The 18,517-nt window shown below is 46.7% G+C and overlaps 1 protein-coding gene across 1 annotated transcript; it reads left to right on the plus strand.

Moving 5' to 3' along the window:
- Window positions 1-6,388: 6,388 nt before the first annotated feature.
- rhobtb1 (Rho related BTB domain containing 1) lies at window positions 6,389-16,241 on the plus strand (the record flags this gene model as incomplete). The annotated part of the gene is made up of 8 exons (XM_080541696.1): window positions 6,389-6,525; window positions 6,677-7,118; window positions 7,678-8,197; window positions 8,953-9,071; window positions 13,295-13,445; window positions 14,985-15,073; window positions 15,506-15,611; window positions 16,072-16,241. Exons 1-8 carry the CDS (start codon window positions 6,404-6,406, stop codon window positions 16,239-16,241), a joined length of 1,719 nt encoding a protein of 572 aa, XP_080397822.1. The 5' UTR covers window positions 6,389-6,403.
- Between the last annotated feature and the right edge of the window lie 2,276 nt (window positions 16,242-18,517).

Raw genomic sequence — 18,517 nt, forward strand, 5'->3', positions numbered from 1 at the left:
AGTGCTTTGGAATAAGGAGCTATATAAGTCAGTCTGTTTACATGATGTCCTGTTAACACACTATCCTGTCTGCCTCTCCTGCAGTGTTGCCAGATTGGGTGTATTCCCGCCCAATTGGGCTACTTATGATCACACTGGGCGGCTTGTAGACTGTGGTTAGGCTGGAAAACAATCCCATCTGGCAACACTGCCCACCTGACCTCAGAAGGTTATATGACAGATGTGAGTTACAGCATTTTTACACTTTTGCAGAAGAAGATTAAGAATTTGTTTTCCAGCTTATCTCTTAACTACTCTGGTGTGTTTCCCTCTACTGTCTGCCCTTAAGGGAGCTGAGCAGTAGCATGGACTACGAGAGGCCCAACGTTGAGACCATCAAGTGTGTGGTGGTGGGAGACAACGCCGTGGGGAAGACCCGCCTGATCTGTGCCCGGGCGTGCAACACCACGCTGACCCAATACCAGCTGCTGGCCACCCACGTGCCCACTGTCTGGGCCATAGACCAGTACCGCGTGTGTCAAGAGGTACCCCCCGTCTCCATGAAGCTAGCCTGTTAGCTACAGTAGAGCTAGCCTGTTCTACAGTACAGCTTTGTGTGCTAAAGCTAAGCTCAAATGGCACGACGACAATGTGACACGGTCTGTTGAAAAGGTCCGCATATCGGCAATTCTCAGGTCACGACAGTTGAAGTGTTGAAGAGCCCACTCGATATAACAAACAGCAGTTTCAGCATCACTAAATACTTCTAATTTGTTAATTGGATTCACTGTCTCGTCTGCTGAAGGCTACTGGGTCAGTGATACACGGCTTGTAAACAAACTTACGTTTTAGGACGTGTTCAAAAGCAAGGACTGTGTGATCATCTAGTTATGTGTAGTTGTGTGTTTTTAGCATGTTGATGTTCTATCAGCATGTTGTCATGTGCTAAACATGCAGTTAGACGTTCATAGCGATGTTCCTTCGTAGCCGCTAGCTACTAGCAGCTGTGTTGTGTGTGTTTTGATTCAGAGCGAGTTTCTCCAGCATTTGAGGTGTGCCAACATTCAAATAAGCATACAGTATCTTCTTCAACTGTTTTCAGATTTCAATGTACGACACATCATTGCCAAGCTTACAATCTGCACTTTCATAATCTGGAAAAAGAAATGACCTTGCCTTACCTACTTGAGGACTTTTTCACCAGACCCTGTCACATATACGAAACAGGGAATGGGGTGTCTTGTGTTGTCTTCTGTTGAGTTTCATAATGCTCTATAACTACATCAAAGGCTTGACTACACTTCACAACATGCTTCAAGTGAAGCGCTAGTGCTAGTTAGCTCGGCCCCTGGGTGAGCTAGAGAAACGCGGTCTTCGCCGGGGGGGTGCAGTGGAGTGGCCGGGGGGTGGGGGCAAGCAAGCACACTTCACAACTTCCACAGGAATTGTCTTTGTCTAGTCTAGTTGTTAATTGTACTATAATGGTTAGCGTTTGTTGTTGTGTGTGTGTGACTGTCCACAGGTGTTGGAGCGATCCAGAGATGTGGTGGACGAGGTCAGCGTGTCTCTCAGACTGTGGGACACGTTCGGTGATCACCACAAAGACCGGCGCTTCGCTTACGGAAGGTACGTCTGGGAGAGGCTGTTGTTGTTGTCTCAGAGAGCCCATACATACACACAGAGTCATATCTGCCTGTCACTAAATACTACATTCAGATAAATCTAAGTCAATCACCTCAGTGAAATCGTCACGGTAACTGTGGTGACAGGAGGAGGTCTGAGTGTATTGTGCTGTATGGACCGTCAGTCATCAATATTTCATAAAGGCTGAGTCCACAAGCAGGCAGGAAGGCTTCTCTCTCCTGGTGAATCTACTGTGTACATATCTTTGTTGAAGGGAAACAGTATGAAAGCACCAATGTGATGGTACCACTATAAGAGCTTCAGCAACATCAGATATGTTCTCTATTTGAAACATAAGGTGGAAATGTCTGATTCCTTTCATTTTGTCTGTCACGTTTTGGAAGCACTCTGGCCACTAATATTTCATTATTTTCATGATTCTCTTTCTTTAAATCATTGAAACAAACTGCTCAATGTTTCATCCTCCAACCTTATTTCAGTGAGTTCATCCCATTCTACATAATGGATGGCTTCTCTATATTTAACAGTGAGCCTATCACATGCTCGGCTGACTATATGACATAAAAGCTACATTTCTAAATTAAAAATAGGTGACCTATTAATTAATAAACGTTTTTGTTCAACCAAAAGACACCATTGTGTTTTTGACATACGACACTTACTGAACTAACGTCACAAAAACGGTTTCTGTTTTAGAAATAATATTTCAAATGTTCGTTTTTGTTAACTGGTTGATGAAAAGGGCCGATATACATATGATATACATACGAGGCTAGCCTGTGTTGAGCGGACAGTAGCCTCTAGTGTTGAGGTGGAGAGAGTCTGCAGGCAGTTAGTCTGCGGGCCTCTCTGATGTCTCTGTTTTACTGTGGATGTAATTAGGAACATTTCCCTCCATGATTTAGTGCAGCGGTCAGCACACACAGAGTAGGCCGTTTTTTAATGGCTGCACCTGAATGCTCCCACAGACAGACAGACAGACAGACAGACAGACAGACAGACAGCCCTGTAACACTGATCTCTTTCCTTGACCAAGGCAGCCAACCTCTGTACTGAGCTACATTTACATCGCACTGAACGATAGTTTCCCTTTCTTTTTTACTGCTTTGCAAGAATAACATTTGACTTGCTGACTGTTATACCTCTGCAGAAACACACTGTCATTACGCTAAAAAATCATTGTATTCTTTTGTTGTTATTACACAAGGATTGTGTTATTTCTTTGTATTTGGATTATAATTAAGTTGAGCAGTTGGTGTTCGTTAATGGAAGGAGTAGCTACCGTCCACTTGAAACACTAAATGACTGTGAGTGTGTACCGACATGTCCATACAATGTTTTACAAGAATAATCACAGCGCTAACTGCACAGCTAGAGGAGAAACTAAATCTATCTGATCTACTTCCATACTGTTGCCCTAATGTGACATGATCAGCCATGTGGTCGCTATAGTCAGCCATAGTGTAGGAGGGGCTATAGTCAGCCATAGTGTCGGAGGGGCTATAGTCAGCCATAGTGTCGGAGGGGCTATAGTCAGCCATAGTGTAGGAGGGGCTATAGTCAGCCATAGTGTCGGAGGGGCTATAGTCAGCCATAGTGTAGGAGGGGCTATAGTCAGCCATAGTGTCGGAGGGGCTATAGTCAGCCATAGTGTCGGAGGGGCTATAGTCAGCCATAGTGTCGGAGGGGCTATAGTCAGCCATAGTGTCGGAGGGGCTATAGTCAGCCATAGTGTAGTAGGGGCTATAGTCAGCCATAGTGTCGGAGGGGCTATAGTCAGCCATAGTGTCGGAGGGGCTATAGTCAGCCATAGTGTCGGAGGGGCTATAGTCAGCCATAGTGTAGGAGGGGCTATAGTCAGCTCTGTGTCTATGAACTAGCTTGGTTTGGACCGGTCTGGACCTGCAGGTACCAGTACTGCCCTTGTGAGTGCAGAGTTGGCCCTCTCTCTGTCCTGCCTCTCTGTCCTGCCTCTCTGTCCTGCCTCTCTGTCCTGCCTCTCTGTCCTGCCTCTCTGTCCTGCCTCTCTGTCCCTGCCTCGCCTCTGAGGACGGTCCGGCTACGCGGTGCCTCTCCTGTCAAACACAGATAAACCCTCTCTGTCTTCCACACGCTCCCTGAATGTGGAAGCAGCTAAATTAATTACGAGGGGAAAGAGGAACACGGTCGCTCAGGTCAACGCAGTGGCGTAACGTTGATGTTGTTGTAATCTCCCTTCCTTCTGTTAGTCAGAACCTTGGACAGAACCTGAGGGACGCAGGGAGGGACAAACTGCCCGACCCCTGGGGCCCGTTGCATAAAGATAGACCCAGTCTTAGATCTCACTTTAAGTCGGTCTTGCTATAGACTCTAAAATGTTCCTGTTGCATAAAGCTAGCCTATGAGTGACTAAAGTAAGACTGACTTAGATAGTCTGTCACGCAATGCATTCTAGGTAAAATAAGACACTTGGCGGCCGAAACAGCTACACCCAGCTACACCTAGCTACACCTAGCTACACCTAGCTACACCCAGCTACACCTAGCTACACCTAGCTACACCTAGCTACACCTAGCGGCGGAAGATATGAGAGATAAACTACATTTTCTTCTGCTGAAAACGTATGTATGTATATATATATATATATATATATATATATATAATTTTCTAATATATTAAACGTACGTATGTATATTAGAGGAATATAATGTGGAGAAAAGTTTACTGCTTAGCAGTTTTAACCAGTGAAGTAGTTTACCGCGCTGGAGTTACAGTGTTAGCGAGCTACTAGCCCTGACTCGTTCCCATAGCAACAAACCCCCAAGTCAAGCTTAGCCAGGAGGGAAGGAGGCTAACTTTCTAACCTCAACATAAGTCCGTCTTGTTTTTGATGCAACAGGCAGTCTTAATTAAACTGGTCTAACCTGAGAATATAAGACTAGTCTAAGGCTTAGACCAGTCTTAATCTATCTTTATGCAACTGGCCCCTGGTTGGGTTTGGTACTATAGTACCAAACTATAATAATGTATAATACAATGCAGTATAGTATAGTAGCCTATAGTGCATATCTGCAGCAGCATTGCGTAATGGAGTCCTAATGCATTTTTGGCATAGATGGATGTGCTGGATTCCCTGTCAGACTTACTGTAGGCTAAGTAAGGCCCGTCCTGATGTCCTGGGATCAGGAGACTGTAATCCAACGTTACATCCGCCTTCCTGGAACAGGTCCGCTTAGCTGAAGTGTTATTGATCGGCCAGATTGATTGTCAACCTGCCATCACACTGCTCATTTCTCTAACATCTGGGTTTTAACTCTGCAGCACTTTGGGGTGTTGATATCGATGACGGCTACTATACACAAGGTCTGTCTGTCTCTCGCTTATGTGACACACAGGGTTAGTAAAAAGGCTAGGCGTTAGCTCGGCGAGCTTAGGCAAATTCTTCAGGTCTCCAGACAAGGTTCGTGACCGTGTGAGTGTGGCACAACGAATCACATCTCTGTTACGTTGACGACAGCACGACACATATTTTCGTAGAATTCTTCACAATATTTCTGACTTACAAATCTCAAAGTAATTTATCAACTCCTCTTTGGCTAAGTGCTAAGTGAGCTAAGCTAAACTAAGTGCTCAAGTTAAAGGGAGAGAGGTCTTGGGTCAACAGATACCGTAGCTGACTGTGTCTTATGCAAGGTGGATATAGTGCTGCCTTAGACCCGTAGCGTTATGATGTGAAATCCATGGAAAGCCTTGACACAAGAAAAATGACAATTGTTGATATTAAAACAGATACGGCCAGTTCAGGAAACGACATCATTGTGACACAAACAATCCTCACCATTCCATTGCTGATGACTCATAATAAGGCAAAATGAAGTTCTGTTCTGTGCCTGTTCTGTTTGTGCTGTAGGCCCTCCTATGATCTTTATGCAGGCCTTGGCCAATGAGAGGAACTCGTAAGTCCCCAGTAGCTCGTCATAAACCCAGCTTTTCTTTTCTGCATTTCCAGTCTGATTGCAAATGAAACCTCCAGTCCTGTTGTGGTGTGGTAGCTGAGTCGTTGCTTGCCTTTTGTCAGCCGGTGGTTGCACGATTTCCTTCGACTAAGACGACTGTCCATAATTATATTTGTCCACTTTTTCTGTGTGTGATGACCACTGTTTTCTCTCAGGTTAGACAAGTTAGACAACTCTTATAAGGTATGCCAGAGATGTGTGTATTTGTGTGCATGTTGTTATTTATTTTGATTTTGTTTGCGATTTTGATTTCTCTGCGATCTTGCGTTATGGTCATCACTGTGGCGGTTTGTAAAAGTATTGCCCGAGACGTTTATAACTGAAACCTGGCGAGTGCTTCGCAAAAGGTACGTGTTTGTAATAAACCAGGCAATCTTTTCTCAAGCCCCTCCCCCTCCTCTCTGAGGTCAATGCGACAGCTGCTTCTGGCTGGCATTGAAGGGTACGGAACCCCCTCCTGCATGACCCACAAGGCACTGCGGTATTGTGGTGTTGCTACGGAGACAACAGCTTGGCGCCTGTGATGTACTGTTACCTGTACCACACACCACACACACTCTGCTACAACGCCCATTAGCATGCCGTGTCGGAGTGATGATGTTGTTGCCTTGGCCTTTCTCATGTTCCTGATTCAGCTGTCGAGTCAGAGAACAGAGAACATCCTGTCTGTCTCACACGTCTGTTGGTGTCTTTGTCTTGGTGTGACGTTGTGGTGTTCCAGGTCTGACGTGGTGGTGCTCTGCTTCTCCATCGCCAACCCGCACTCCCTCCACCACGTCAAGACCATGTGGCACATGGAGATCAAGCACTTCTGCCCGCGGACGCCCGTCATCCTGGTGGGCTGCCAGCTCGATCTGCGATACGCCGACCTAGAGGCTGTCAACCGCGCCAGACGCCCCTTGGCAAGGTGATGTAATCGTCATTCGGGGGGGGGGGGGTCGTCTGTCGAATGACTAATGAATCATCTCTCTATTTTGACTCACTCTCTCTCTCACTTGAATATGGATGTATTCATGTATCGATTCATCGATTCATTGATTCATTCGTTCCCCATCCAGGCCGATAAAACCGGGAGATATCCTACCGCCGGAGAGCGGCAGGGAGGTGGCCAAGGCCATGGGGATCCCGTACTACGAGACCAGCGTGTTCGACCAGTTCGGCGTGAAGGACGTCTTCGACAACGCTATCAGGGCGGCGCTCATCTCGCGGAGGCACCTGCAGTTCTGGAAGTCCCACCTGCGGAAGGTCCAGAAGCCTTTGCTCCAGGCGCCCTTCCTGCCTCCCAAAGCGCCGCCCCCCCAGATCAAGATCCCGGAGTCTCTCCTGAACAGCGGCAGGGAGGGCTCCCGCCTCCTGCTGGACAGCCCGCTCTGCGCCGACGTGATGTTCGTCCTCCAGGACCACGTCCACGTCTTCTCCCACAAGATCTACCTGTCCACCTCGTCCTCCAAGTTCTACGACCTGTTCCAGATGGACTTCTCCGACGAGTCCCAGTGCCTGGTGTGTGATGGGATGTGATCCGAAATATTTAAGTATCTAAAAAGCGCTTTGGGTTGCATTTCATGTACGAAAGGCGCTATATAAATAAAGCTTTACTTACTTACTTACTTACTAAAATATCAAAGGGCAGCCCCTGTTTTCTTCAGATTGTATAGAAAAGGTATTTTAATTATCTTCTGCGAAAGGAGGACAGTTTACAAGCACAACAGACCAGACGTCTGATAAGTCCAACGCACCAAAAGTCGTTTTGCAGGACAAACATACATTTGTATACACAGATGATCGTGAGTGAAGATATTATCAAAGCGTACGGGTGATCGACAGGCGCGTACGCTTTGATCATATCTTCACTCACGATCATCTAGTCTGGTCTGGCGCCTGCGCCGTCTGTTGTTCTTCCCGCACACAGGTAAAAATATCCGGGATCCAGCAGCGTCGTCGTGCTCGCGCAAACAAACCCTGCGAATGTTTTACTTGCTCCGCACAAGTAAAACGGCGTTACTGTCGAACCCTGAAATGTCTCAAATGTCTCATGAAAGTAATACTTGTCCCCCTCCAGGTGGTGACGGAGCGCCACGGGCGGGACCACCTGATGAGGACCCTCAGCCTGGACACGGAGGAGGACGTGGCCGTGCTGCCCAACCTGTCCCCCTGCTCCCTCCGGGCCTCCAAGAGCGACGGCACCCTGAAGATGATGAGCTTCAGCGGGAAGCACCGCCGCACCAAGCTGTCCCTGGCGTCCTGGAGCAAGGCCTTCTACAGCATCCACAAGGAGAGCGTGGTGAACCCCGTCTCGGGCACGGCCTCCTCCATGACGGTGGTGAAGATGGATTACAGCATCCAGCTGGGCCCGTTCAGCGCCGTGCTCCGGTTCCTCTACACGGGCGAGCTGGACGAGACGGAGAAGGACCTGATGAAGATCGCCCAGATCGCGGAGATCCTGGAGGTGTTCGACCTGAGGATGATGGTGGAGAACATCATGAACAAGGAGGGCTTCATGAACCAGGAGATCACCAAGGCGTTCCACGTCAGGAAGGCCAACCGCATCAAGGAGTGTCTGGCCAAGAACACCTTCACAGGTAACGCCTTTAAACAAGAACACCTTCACAGGTAACGCCTTTAAACAAGAACACCTTCACAGGTAACGCCTTTAAACAAGAACACCTTCACAGGTGACGCACGTCAGCTTCGTCAGTTTGAGTGTGATTGTTTGTCATCTAATCATAAAGGGGTTGTCCCACCCCAAAATCAATGTTTCACGCCTTAAAAGTGGTCTTAATTAGGGATTAACAGTAGAACAGCCGTGCCTTTTTTACCTACTAAAAGAGCCGCCTCCCTCTTTACAATGAGAAGCTGCTATTTACACACAATGACCACTAGTTGGCCGCTTATAAATTTGCCTGCTTCCTACACAGAAAAACGGCAAAATAGCTTCATACTAGCTTATCCTGATGTGATTTAGAAAATGTAAGGATACTGGGTGGTAGAACGCACATATCTAGGAAAAGTAATGAAAGGAGGGTCCTGAAATTTGACCGAGTGCAAAGATATAGCCTAACATTTTTCTTTACTCACACGGCTGTTCTAGTGTTAAAAGTGGTCTTAATTAGGGATTAACTCACACCCCACAACGTTTGTTGTAACTCAGGCTTTGATGCAGCCATGTGGATGTATTTAAAACGAACTGAAAAGATGTTCACCATCTAATTTTCCACGAAACTAGAATCTCTAAAACGATGATATTCTTCTTTCTGATGGAAAGATTCAACATCAACCCAAGCTTGCTGCTTCTAGTGAGATTGTGTTTTGACTGTTATTTCCCGCCCTCTGGCAGATGTCACATTCCGATTGGATGACGGGACCATCAATGCCCATAAGCCTTTGCTGATTTCGAGCTGTGACTGGATGGCTGCACTATTCGGGGGCGCGTTCATGGAGAGTGCTAACAACGAGGTGAGTCGTCTGAAGCTCAGTAAACGTGTAAACGTGTAAACGGTGTAATGGTGTAATGGGAGCGATCTGGAGTTGACGTGTTTACAGAAGGTTTTTATTACCTGCTGACGTATTCATCTTGACAGGCAGCCAGAACCAACCAGCAGATGGTGCGAGGTCAACCTCTCTACACAAACAGACAGACGCACGCACACACACACACACACACACACACACACACACACACACACACACACACACATACACACATACACACACACGCACACACGCCACACACACACACACACACACACACACACACACGCACACACGCACACACGCCACACACACACACACACACACACGCACACACACACACGCACACACACACACACCACACACACACACACACACACACACACACACACACACACGCACACACGACACACACACACACACACAAACACAATCCCTGTTCGCTGTAATTTTGCTGTCAGGATCATAATGGGAGGTGTGAGATATACGTTGGAGGCGTGAGAGGCCGTTCGTTCTCCAGATAACCATCACCATAAACTACCTGTCTGTCAGCAGTTAATCTGCTCTTTCCTTTTCTATCGTTCAACAAACAAATGTATTGTCAAAAATTACGTTATGTTTCCTTCTATGGTGACACCAAAGGGCGAAGGTCAATCTACTCTAAATGCTTTATCTCCTAGACACGTCACTGATCACCAGTCTGTTGCTTAAACCCTAGGAGACTGTAAGGCAGACAGACAGACAGACAGCAGAGAGACAGACAGACAGCAGTGTCCTGGACAGTTTACCCAGCTCTCTCTCTCTCTCTCTCTCTCTCTCTCTCTCTCTCTCTCTCTCTCTCTCTCTCTCTCGTGCGCATCTTCACATTGAGTTTGTCCACCAGGACATTTGAGGACAGCTTTATTTTAATACAGTATGGCAGCGTATGGAGTGAGTGGTGTCCTACTTATGAGCAGAGCTGATACACTCTGCTGTAGTGCCTCTCTGAATCAGAGAGATGTATCCTGCCTCTTATAAACTGTTGCTGTTATTCCCCCCCACCTCTTCTCCCCTCCGCTCCCCCCCTCCCTCTCCCTCCCCCCCTCTCCCCCCGCGGTCATCCGATGCAGCACAATCTGCGCCAGCTTGCCCTTGACGAGTATTATGTAATGAGTTATGTAGCTATTTGACTTGGTGCTGAAAGGTAATGCTAAGGTGAGCATGCAGATCGATCCCGGACAGATTAGAGAGGCGGAGGAGAGACGCCCTGAGAGGAGAGGAGAGGAGAGGAGAGGAGAGGAGAGGAGAGGAGAGGAGAGGAGGAGGAGAGGAGGAGGAGAGGAGAGGAGAGGAGAGGAGGAGGAGAGGAGGAGGAGGAGAGGAGAGGAGACAGGCCAAAACATTAGGAGATTGACATTAGGACGAGGAGATTTTATTTATTTATTTAACCTTTATTAGAACTCATTCTTATTTACATTGGCGGCCTGGCAACAGACAAAAGCCTCTTGGGGGGGGGGGGGGGGGCTGAAAAGAAATCAGGTTACATGTTAAAAACAAAGAACACACACGACAGACACCTTCAGTCACCTTCTGTGACCAAATGAAATATCATTTGGGCGTTAGCATTAGGCAGCTATCATACTAACTCTATATTCATACGTGACACATTTCACCAATAGGCTAAGACAAAATATTTTCACAGGCACAATTATTTGGTTACAAATGCGACTGGCTATAAGCCCAGGTTACACAACTCTGGTTTCCGTATGAATATAGGTCATGTTTTGGTATTAAACGACGCTGCATAACAGAACAGACCTCACTCACAGCATATTATTCTCAGATGTGTTAGGGGGCTGTGGCGCAGGAGGTAGAGCCGCCGTCTAATGATCGCAAGGTCGGCGCCTTGCATGGTAGCTTGTCGCATGTAGTGCGTTGTAAAGCGCTTTGGATAAAGGCGCTATATAAGTCAGTCCCTTCTAGGGGTGTAACGGATCTCCTAACTCACGGATCGGATCGTGTCACGGATTTTGAGTCACGGATCGGATCATTTTTCGGATCAACACAAAACATATATTTTTTTTAATAAAAACAACATTTTCCTTGAATTCTGTAAAAACACCACTTTGAATGTGTGAAACAAAAAAACAACATTCAAGATGTCAAAACTGATATATATATCACATATATATATATAACATCTATATTATAACAACATATATATGCCTACACACCGTAACTTTCTTATCGACCTCCCTCCTTCCATCATTATTATAAGTAACAGGGAAGCCAAAGTGCTCCCATACATGTGATTTCAATGACGAGGGAGGCCTTTCCAGTTCGCCAACGTAGCACTCGCCATGATACTTGTTGCTGTGGATTCCCAGCTTCACGTGGAGTGAGTACGTAACAGAGTACTTTTTTTGTGTGTTTACACAATCACCCAGGCTGCTTAGTGGGTGATATGACGTGATATAAGTGGGACAGAGATGAGTGAATGAATGTTGTTGTCAACTCAGTATGCATGCAGAGAGTGAGAATAAAGCGCACATGATTGTTTTTCTACCGGTTACATTTGAATGAATGAATGGTCTTTATTGTCATTGCTACAGTACAGGTACCAAACAACGACATTTAGGAGGGGTGGCTCCCCTGGTGTTAGGAAAAAAAAAATAAAAATAAAAAAACGATTTTGCTATTGATCCGCGGTACACATGCGTTCCGAACCGTGGAGGGCGATCCGAACGGATCACGGATTATCCGTGATCCGTTACACCCCTAGTCCCTTCTATAGACCTGCAGCTGCAATCGTAGCCAGACTGACAAGTTACCAGAACCTGTAGTGGTTATTTACTCAATTATCAGTCTTGCTTCTTACAGCTTTGCGTTGATTTCTCAAAATATTATTCCCAAATGTGCTATATTGTAGTATTTCTACCTTCTGAAGTGATGGCTAGGACTGGTGATATCAAGCGAAAGGTTTTTTATATACAAATCTGCTGACATACACTTGTGATCACTTTCTTTTCAATAAAAAGAGCTTGGAGTGTAGCCTGATGCAATAGGCGTCATATAAGTTGACAGTTTGTTGTTTTTGAGAAATGCGAATTGTACATTGAATTGAAAGTGAACTGTCAACTTATATGACGCCTACTCCCTCAGGCTACAACAAGCTCTCCGCTTTGCCCCCTGTATGACGCTTTCGATGATGAATCGGCATCACCTCGAAACTGCAATCTCTCTACGGCAAGACCCATCTTTCACCGTAGTTTCGTCCAAATTGGGGCCCGTTAATTTGTGTAATTTCGCAAATGTCCCATCTGTATTTCATCGGTGGGGGACAATAATGATGTCCAAGTGTGTTCCAATCGCCTGAAGATGCTCTTAATGGATTGGATCTGAACCCTTAAACGCTGCAGTAGGTTACAGGAACGATACAGAGACAGGACTTTTCTTCATAAGAAATGCAACGTTTGTGTCTTATTATTAAAATCACAGGTTAGTTTGACTTTCTCAGGGGACTCCAGTTTGAAATCAAAGCACAACCCCCCCCTCCTGACTGACCCCAAGTTTGGGAACTGCTGCCTTAGACCTAAAATGCAGTTGGGTGAAGAGGGAGATCTCCTATCCGTGTCTGTGTCTTCTGAACATAAATTACCCACAAGCCTGGGCGGTCGTTAGCACCTTGAGAGTGTAGGAGGGAGGAAAGGCCTCAGAGCTCAGTGTGACACCTCCAAGACACGCACGACCTACGTCGTACTATGACGCAGGCACACACACACTGACGCAGACACACACACACTGACACACACACACACACTGACGCAGACACACACACACTGACGCAGACACACACACACTGACGCAGACAGACTGACACACACAGACTGAGGCAGACAGAGGGAGGAAATACGACTGTGACTGATTACTCTCTGTTCCTTTTCCTTCTGTGTGTGTGTGTGTGTGTGGAAAATGGGACTAATACTGATGCCTCTCTCTGTGTGTGTGTGTGTGTGTGTGTGTGTGTGTGTGCGTGTGTCTGTGTGTCTGTGTGTGTGTGTGTGTGTGTGTGTGTGTGTGTGTGTGTGTGTGTCTGTGTGCGTGTGCGTGTGCGTGTGCGTGTGCGTGTGCGTGTGCGTGTGCGTGTGCGTGTGCGTGTGTGTGTGTGTGTGTGTGTGTGTGTGTGTGTGTGTGTCTCTGTGTGTCTTTGTGTGTCTCTGTGTGTGCAGGTCTCGTTCCCCAACACCAGCAGGGTGTGCATGCAGGCGGTGCTGGAGTACCTGTACACCAACACCCTGAGCCCCCTGGCTGAGCTGGACCCCATGGAGCTCACCGCCCTGGCCAACCGCCTGTGCCTTCCCCGCCTGACGGCTCTGACAGGTGGGCGACTCTGGGTTCCCGCGCTGGTCATAAAAAGCCTTGAAGTCTAAAATCCAGCAATCCGATTCATAAAGCCTAAAAAGGTCTCAAGTTTCAGTTATTAGGTCTCAAATGAGATTAGCTTGTACTGCAAGGAAATCAGTCCGACCACGTCTATTTACGTGGAAATGAATCAAGCTGGAACCAAACAAATGCCAATTCTCTGCCCCCGGGAGAAATTATTGTCGAACGAAGCTACGGCAGGATGACAAAAAGCTATCATATGGTGTCGCTGATAGGTCTAAGATTCTATTCAAAGAGGTAAAAAAAAGGTCTTAAATGTGACTTGTTGAAACTTGAAGGCTATCAGCTCTGTGCCAGGGCGTCTGGTCGATACACCACGCCATAGGCAGGGTTCCCGCGGGTCCTTGAAATCCTTGAAAGTTTGTGAATTTGAGAAAGAGAAATCAAGGTCTTAAAAGTTCTTGGGTCATTGAAAGTGCTTGAATCCCCCCCCCCCCCTCTCTCTCTCTCTCTCTAAAAATACATATACTGTGTATTCAAAAATGTTTTACTTACAACTAGTAAATAAGTCTCTGTATTGCTTAACTTTACACATATTTCACAATATATTGTTTTGCTGTGCTGTAGTAGAGAAGGCAAGAGACCATCTAGTGTTCTACACATTCAAGCCTCTCTTTTTAATTGTTGTCTGTGAGCGGATAGTTCCTATTATATACATTCTCATCTAGTTCTGTCTCAAACTATGCCGTGTTGGGTCCTTGAATTTAAGGGAATTGAGTCTTGAAAGTCCTTGAAAGGTGCTTGAATGTGATGTTCCAGAGGGTGTGGGAACCCTGCATAGGCCACCACACAGGGGCTGTTTATAGACGCCATTCTTCAACCGACGCCCTTTAGTCTGCGAGGCCCGTTGTCCTCGGCACCAGAGATTTAACGATCGATACGGAAAAAAAGCACTTAATTTTTACAGTTTCTTGTTTCCATGGGCGACAATGCAATGGGTTCCTTTCTGGTGACTTACTCCAAAGAATTCATAACTGTTGGTTATTACCTTGAATCGAAAAACACTTCGTGAGGTGATTTTGTTTTAATGGTTTTCAAAACGAAAAAAAACAATGACATGAAATTATATTATTGCCGAATGTTGAATTACCATTTTTTCCCCAAATGTTTTATTTTTTTCAGCTTTATTTTTTGAGTGTGGCAGTCCCACTCATATTTTTCTTTTCATTGTGATAGTAGAGATATGACAGGAAGGATGGGTGAGAGAGAGGAGGGATGACATGCAGGATATGTCCACGGCCGGAATTAAACCGGGAACCCTGCGGTTACATGGTCAATGCTTAATCCGCTACGCCACCTAAGTGTAGCGGACTAAATGTTTGAAGCACATACTTGGTTTCTGATCTGTAACAACATGTGTGTGTGTGTGCCGTGACCTGTCGCTCCTGTGATACTGCGTTCCACTCAGGTTATGAAACGTCTCATGTTTTATTTATGAGTCAAAGTCAAAAGCTGCTTTCTGCATGTCGCCCACAGAGCAGTACGCTGTCAGAGAACTGCTGAAAGCCTCACGAGATGGACAAGATATCGACGGAGAGGTGCTCACCTACCTGGAGCTGGCACAGGTGGGTCTGGTCTGGAGTAGCTATGACAAGCTATTAGCCAGCTAAGGGCAGTACAGAGCCTGGACTCTTTTAAGACAGGCCTAAAAACCCTTTTATTCAAAAAGGCCTTTGAATGTTGAACCTGTGTTCATTCTTGTGATTTTATTTTGTGTTTTTTTTACTATGTTTTTAACTTAGTATGTTTTAGGTTGTTTTTGTTTTTAACTTAGTATGTTTTTAGGCCGTTTTGTTGTTGTTTGTTTTTTTAACTCTGTAGCACTCTGAGATTATTTTGAATGAAAAGTGCAATACAAATAAAAAGCATTATTATTATTATTATTATTATTATTATTAATAAAATGATTTCAAGCAACAGTGGAGCTGCTGTGGTGAGTTATCCACTGAAGACAGTTGTTCTGCTGTTAAGCTGCCTTTGTTGTCTTGTGTTCACAGTTCCATAATGCTAACCAGCTAGCTGCGTGGTGCTTACACCACATCTGCACTCATTATAACAACGTCTGTGCCAACTACCGCAAGGAAATCAAGTCCAAAACTCTAGGTAAGTATCGTACGGTAAAAAAGATTTCAGAGCAGATTTTTATCAATACATTTGTAATTAGATTACTAGTATTGAGTGGCTTTAATGGTGAAAACACTTTTCTGCCACAAATCAGCACTTCACTTTACTGGTTTACTAAGATAGATAATTGTATAACTGAACTGAATAAAATGTAATAAGAGAGATGTTAGGCCACTGAGTTTTGTCTTACTTGTCTGTTCCTGATGTCTCTCTCTCTCTCTGTCTGTCTCTGTCTCTCTCTCTCTCTCTCTGTCTGTCTCTGTCTGTCTCTGTCTGTCTCTGTCTCTGTCTCTGTCTCTGTCTCTCTGTCTGTCTATGACCTTCTAACATACTACTGTATTTATCTTATCTGTGTCTCTGTGTCTCTGTGTCTGTCTCTGTCTCTGTCTCTGTCTCTGTCTCTCTGTGTCTCTGTGTGTCTGATATGTGTGTCTCACAGAGAACCAGGCGTACTTTGAGCGTCAGCGCTGGCCTCCCGTCTGGTATCTGAAGGAGGAGGACCACTACCAGCGGGTCAGGAAGGAGAGAGAGAAGGAGGAGCTGCTCCTCTACAAACACCACAACCGCCGGCGCTGGTGCTTCTGGAGCACCTCCCCCACGCTGGCCTGACTCCTCCTTCTATACCTCCCCCACGCTGGCCTGACTCCTCCCCCTTCTACCTCCCCCACGCTGGCCTGACTCCTCCCCCTTCTACCTCCCCCACGCTGGCCTGACTCCTCCCCCTTCTACCTCCCCCACGCTGGCCTGACTCCTCCCCCTTCTACCTCCCCCACGCTGGCCTGACTCCTCCCGCTTCTACCTCCCCCACCCTGGCCTGACTCCTCCCCCTTCTACCTCCCCCACCCTGGCATGACTCCTCCCCCTCCCTCCCCCACGCTGGCCTGAGACCCCCCCCCCTCCCTCCCTCCCTCTATACCTCCCCCACCCTGGCCTGACTCCTCCTTCTACCTCCCTCCCTCCCTCCCTCTGGAGCACCTCCCCCACCCTGGCCTGACTCCTCCCTCCCTCTGGAGCACCTCCCCCACCCTGGCCTGACTCCTCCTTCTACCTCCCTCCCTCCCTCCCTCCCCCACCCTGGCCTGAGATTACCCTGTCTGCACCTCCTCCTGTCTGCCCCCCTCCATCCCTCACTCCCTCCCTCCCTCCCCCACCGTGGCCTGAGAACCTCCTGTCTGCGTCTCCTCCTTCTGCCCCCCTCCCACCCTCCATCCCTCCCTCCCTCCATCCCTCCCTCCCTCACTCGTCACTCACTCACTCCATCTCCTCCTCCCTCACTCCCTCCCTCCATCCCTCCATCTCTCCCTCCCTCACTCCCTCCCTCCCTCCATCCCTACCTCCCTCCCTCCCTCACTCCCTCCCTCACTCCCTCACTCGTCACTCACTCACTCCATCTCCTCCTCCCTCACTCCCTCCCTCCATCCCTCACTCCTTCCATCCCTCCATCTCTCCCTCCATCCCTCTCTTCCTCCCTCCATCTCTTCCTCCCTCACTCCCTCCCTCCATCCCTCACTCCCTCACTCCCTCCCTCCCTCTCTCTCTTCCTCCATCCCTCACTCCCTCATTCCCCTCCTCTCTCCCTCCCTCCCTCCCTCCCCATCCCTATACGAGGCCCCAGCAGAAATCCCCATGAAGTAACAACATTTTAACATTTGGCAGAATTTTTTACTTGGAGATCTGCAACGCGTAACTTGAATTTTTTGCACAAAAAAACTAAAATTATGTTACGCAGATAAGTTAAGATTCAGCCGCGAGTGTTCCTTTCTGAATGTTCAAACGATGCATCTGACAATGCACTGCAGACTTTGTAGAAATAATATGAGTTGGTTTTCTACAAATAATTAAGTAGGTGCTCTTTATTGACCTGTCCTAGCATAGCCTAGCGTAACAACACCAGTCAGGTTACTCCCGAAAGAGCAAATCCCACCAACCCTGACTAGCAGGACAAACTGAATCAAGTTCACCTCATCATTCTAAACGGAGATAGAACCTTATCATTCTAAACGGAGATAGAACCTTATCATTCTAAACGGAGATAGAACCTTATCATTCTAAACGGAGATAGAACCTTATCATTCTAAACGGAGATAGAACCTTATCATTCTAAGCTCACGTCATGTATTTGGTAGAAGTCAAATACTACAGAGGTCTCACACCCTCTGCAGTCTGGCCCATGTGACTGACCTACTAACCTTCTCACGGTTTGAAGCACAACGTCTCCAAACGATAGGCCCGTCCAACGACATTGGCTACTTCTCTTTATTTGTAACTTTATCTTTAACTTCGACGACTGCTAGAAATAGTGTCTGGTGGTCGTGTTAGCTGTTGCTGGTAACTCTTTGGGGTGTCTGCCTCATAGCCTGTGGAGTTTAGAGGGAATAAACTGGCTAGGAGTTACACACATATACAATACTAGTCTTATCTTTATCTGTAGACCCGTAACAGTGAACGTTTAGGAGTTTCTTGAAATTCTGTTGAACATTTTCCTTTGTAACGTTGTCGGTCGCCCTTCATTCTCCAATCCTAAATGTCGTCATCCAAGTGCTTAAAAACTTAAAACGCTTATAAGACCACGAACACAATCAACTATTACTAAACTGGTATCGTATAAGATTGTCAAACTGTGACAAAATGAACGTCGTTCGAAAAACAGTCGACCTAGTCGAGGTGTGTGCTTTGCTGTTAGACATTATGATGTAACTCTATGGATATACCTTATCTATAACTCTTGCATATTGTGATTGTTGAAAGTTTTAACTGCAGTCACTACGACACCAGCCCTGGATTTTAAAGTCAGACATTAAACTGCAATAACTTGTTGACGTGTTTAAACGTAAAGCGTAAGACGCAGCCGCGGGATGATCATAGTTAACCGACGCAGTTCCAGG

The sequence above is a fragment of the Nansenia antarctica genome (genome assembly GCF_963989245.1).
Source record: "Nansenia antarctica genome assembly, chromosome: 11".
Classification (NCBI taxonomy): domain Eukaryota; kingdom Metazoa; phylum Chordata; class Actinopteri; order Argentiniformes; family Microstomatidae; genus Nansenia; species Nansenia antarctica.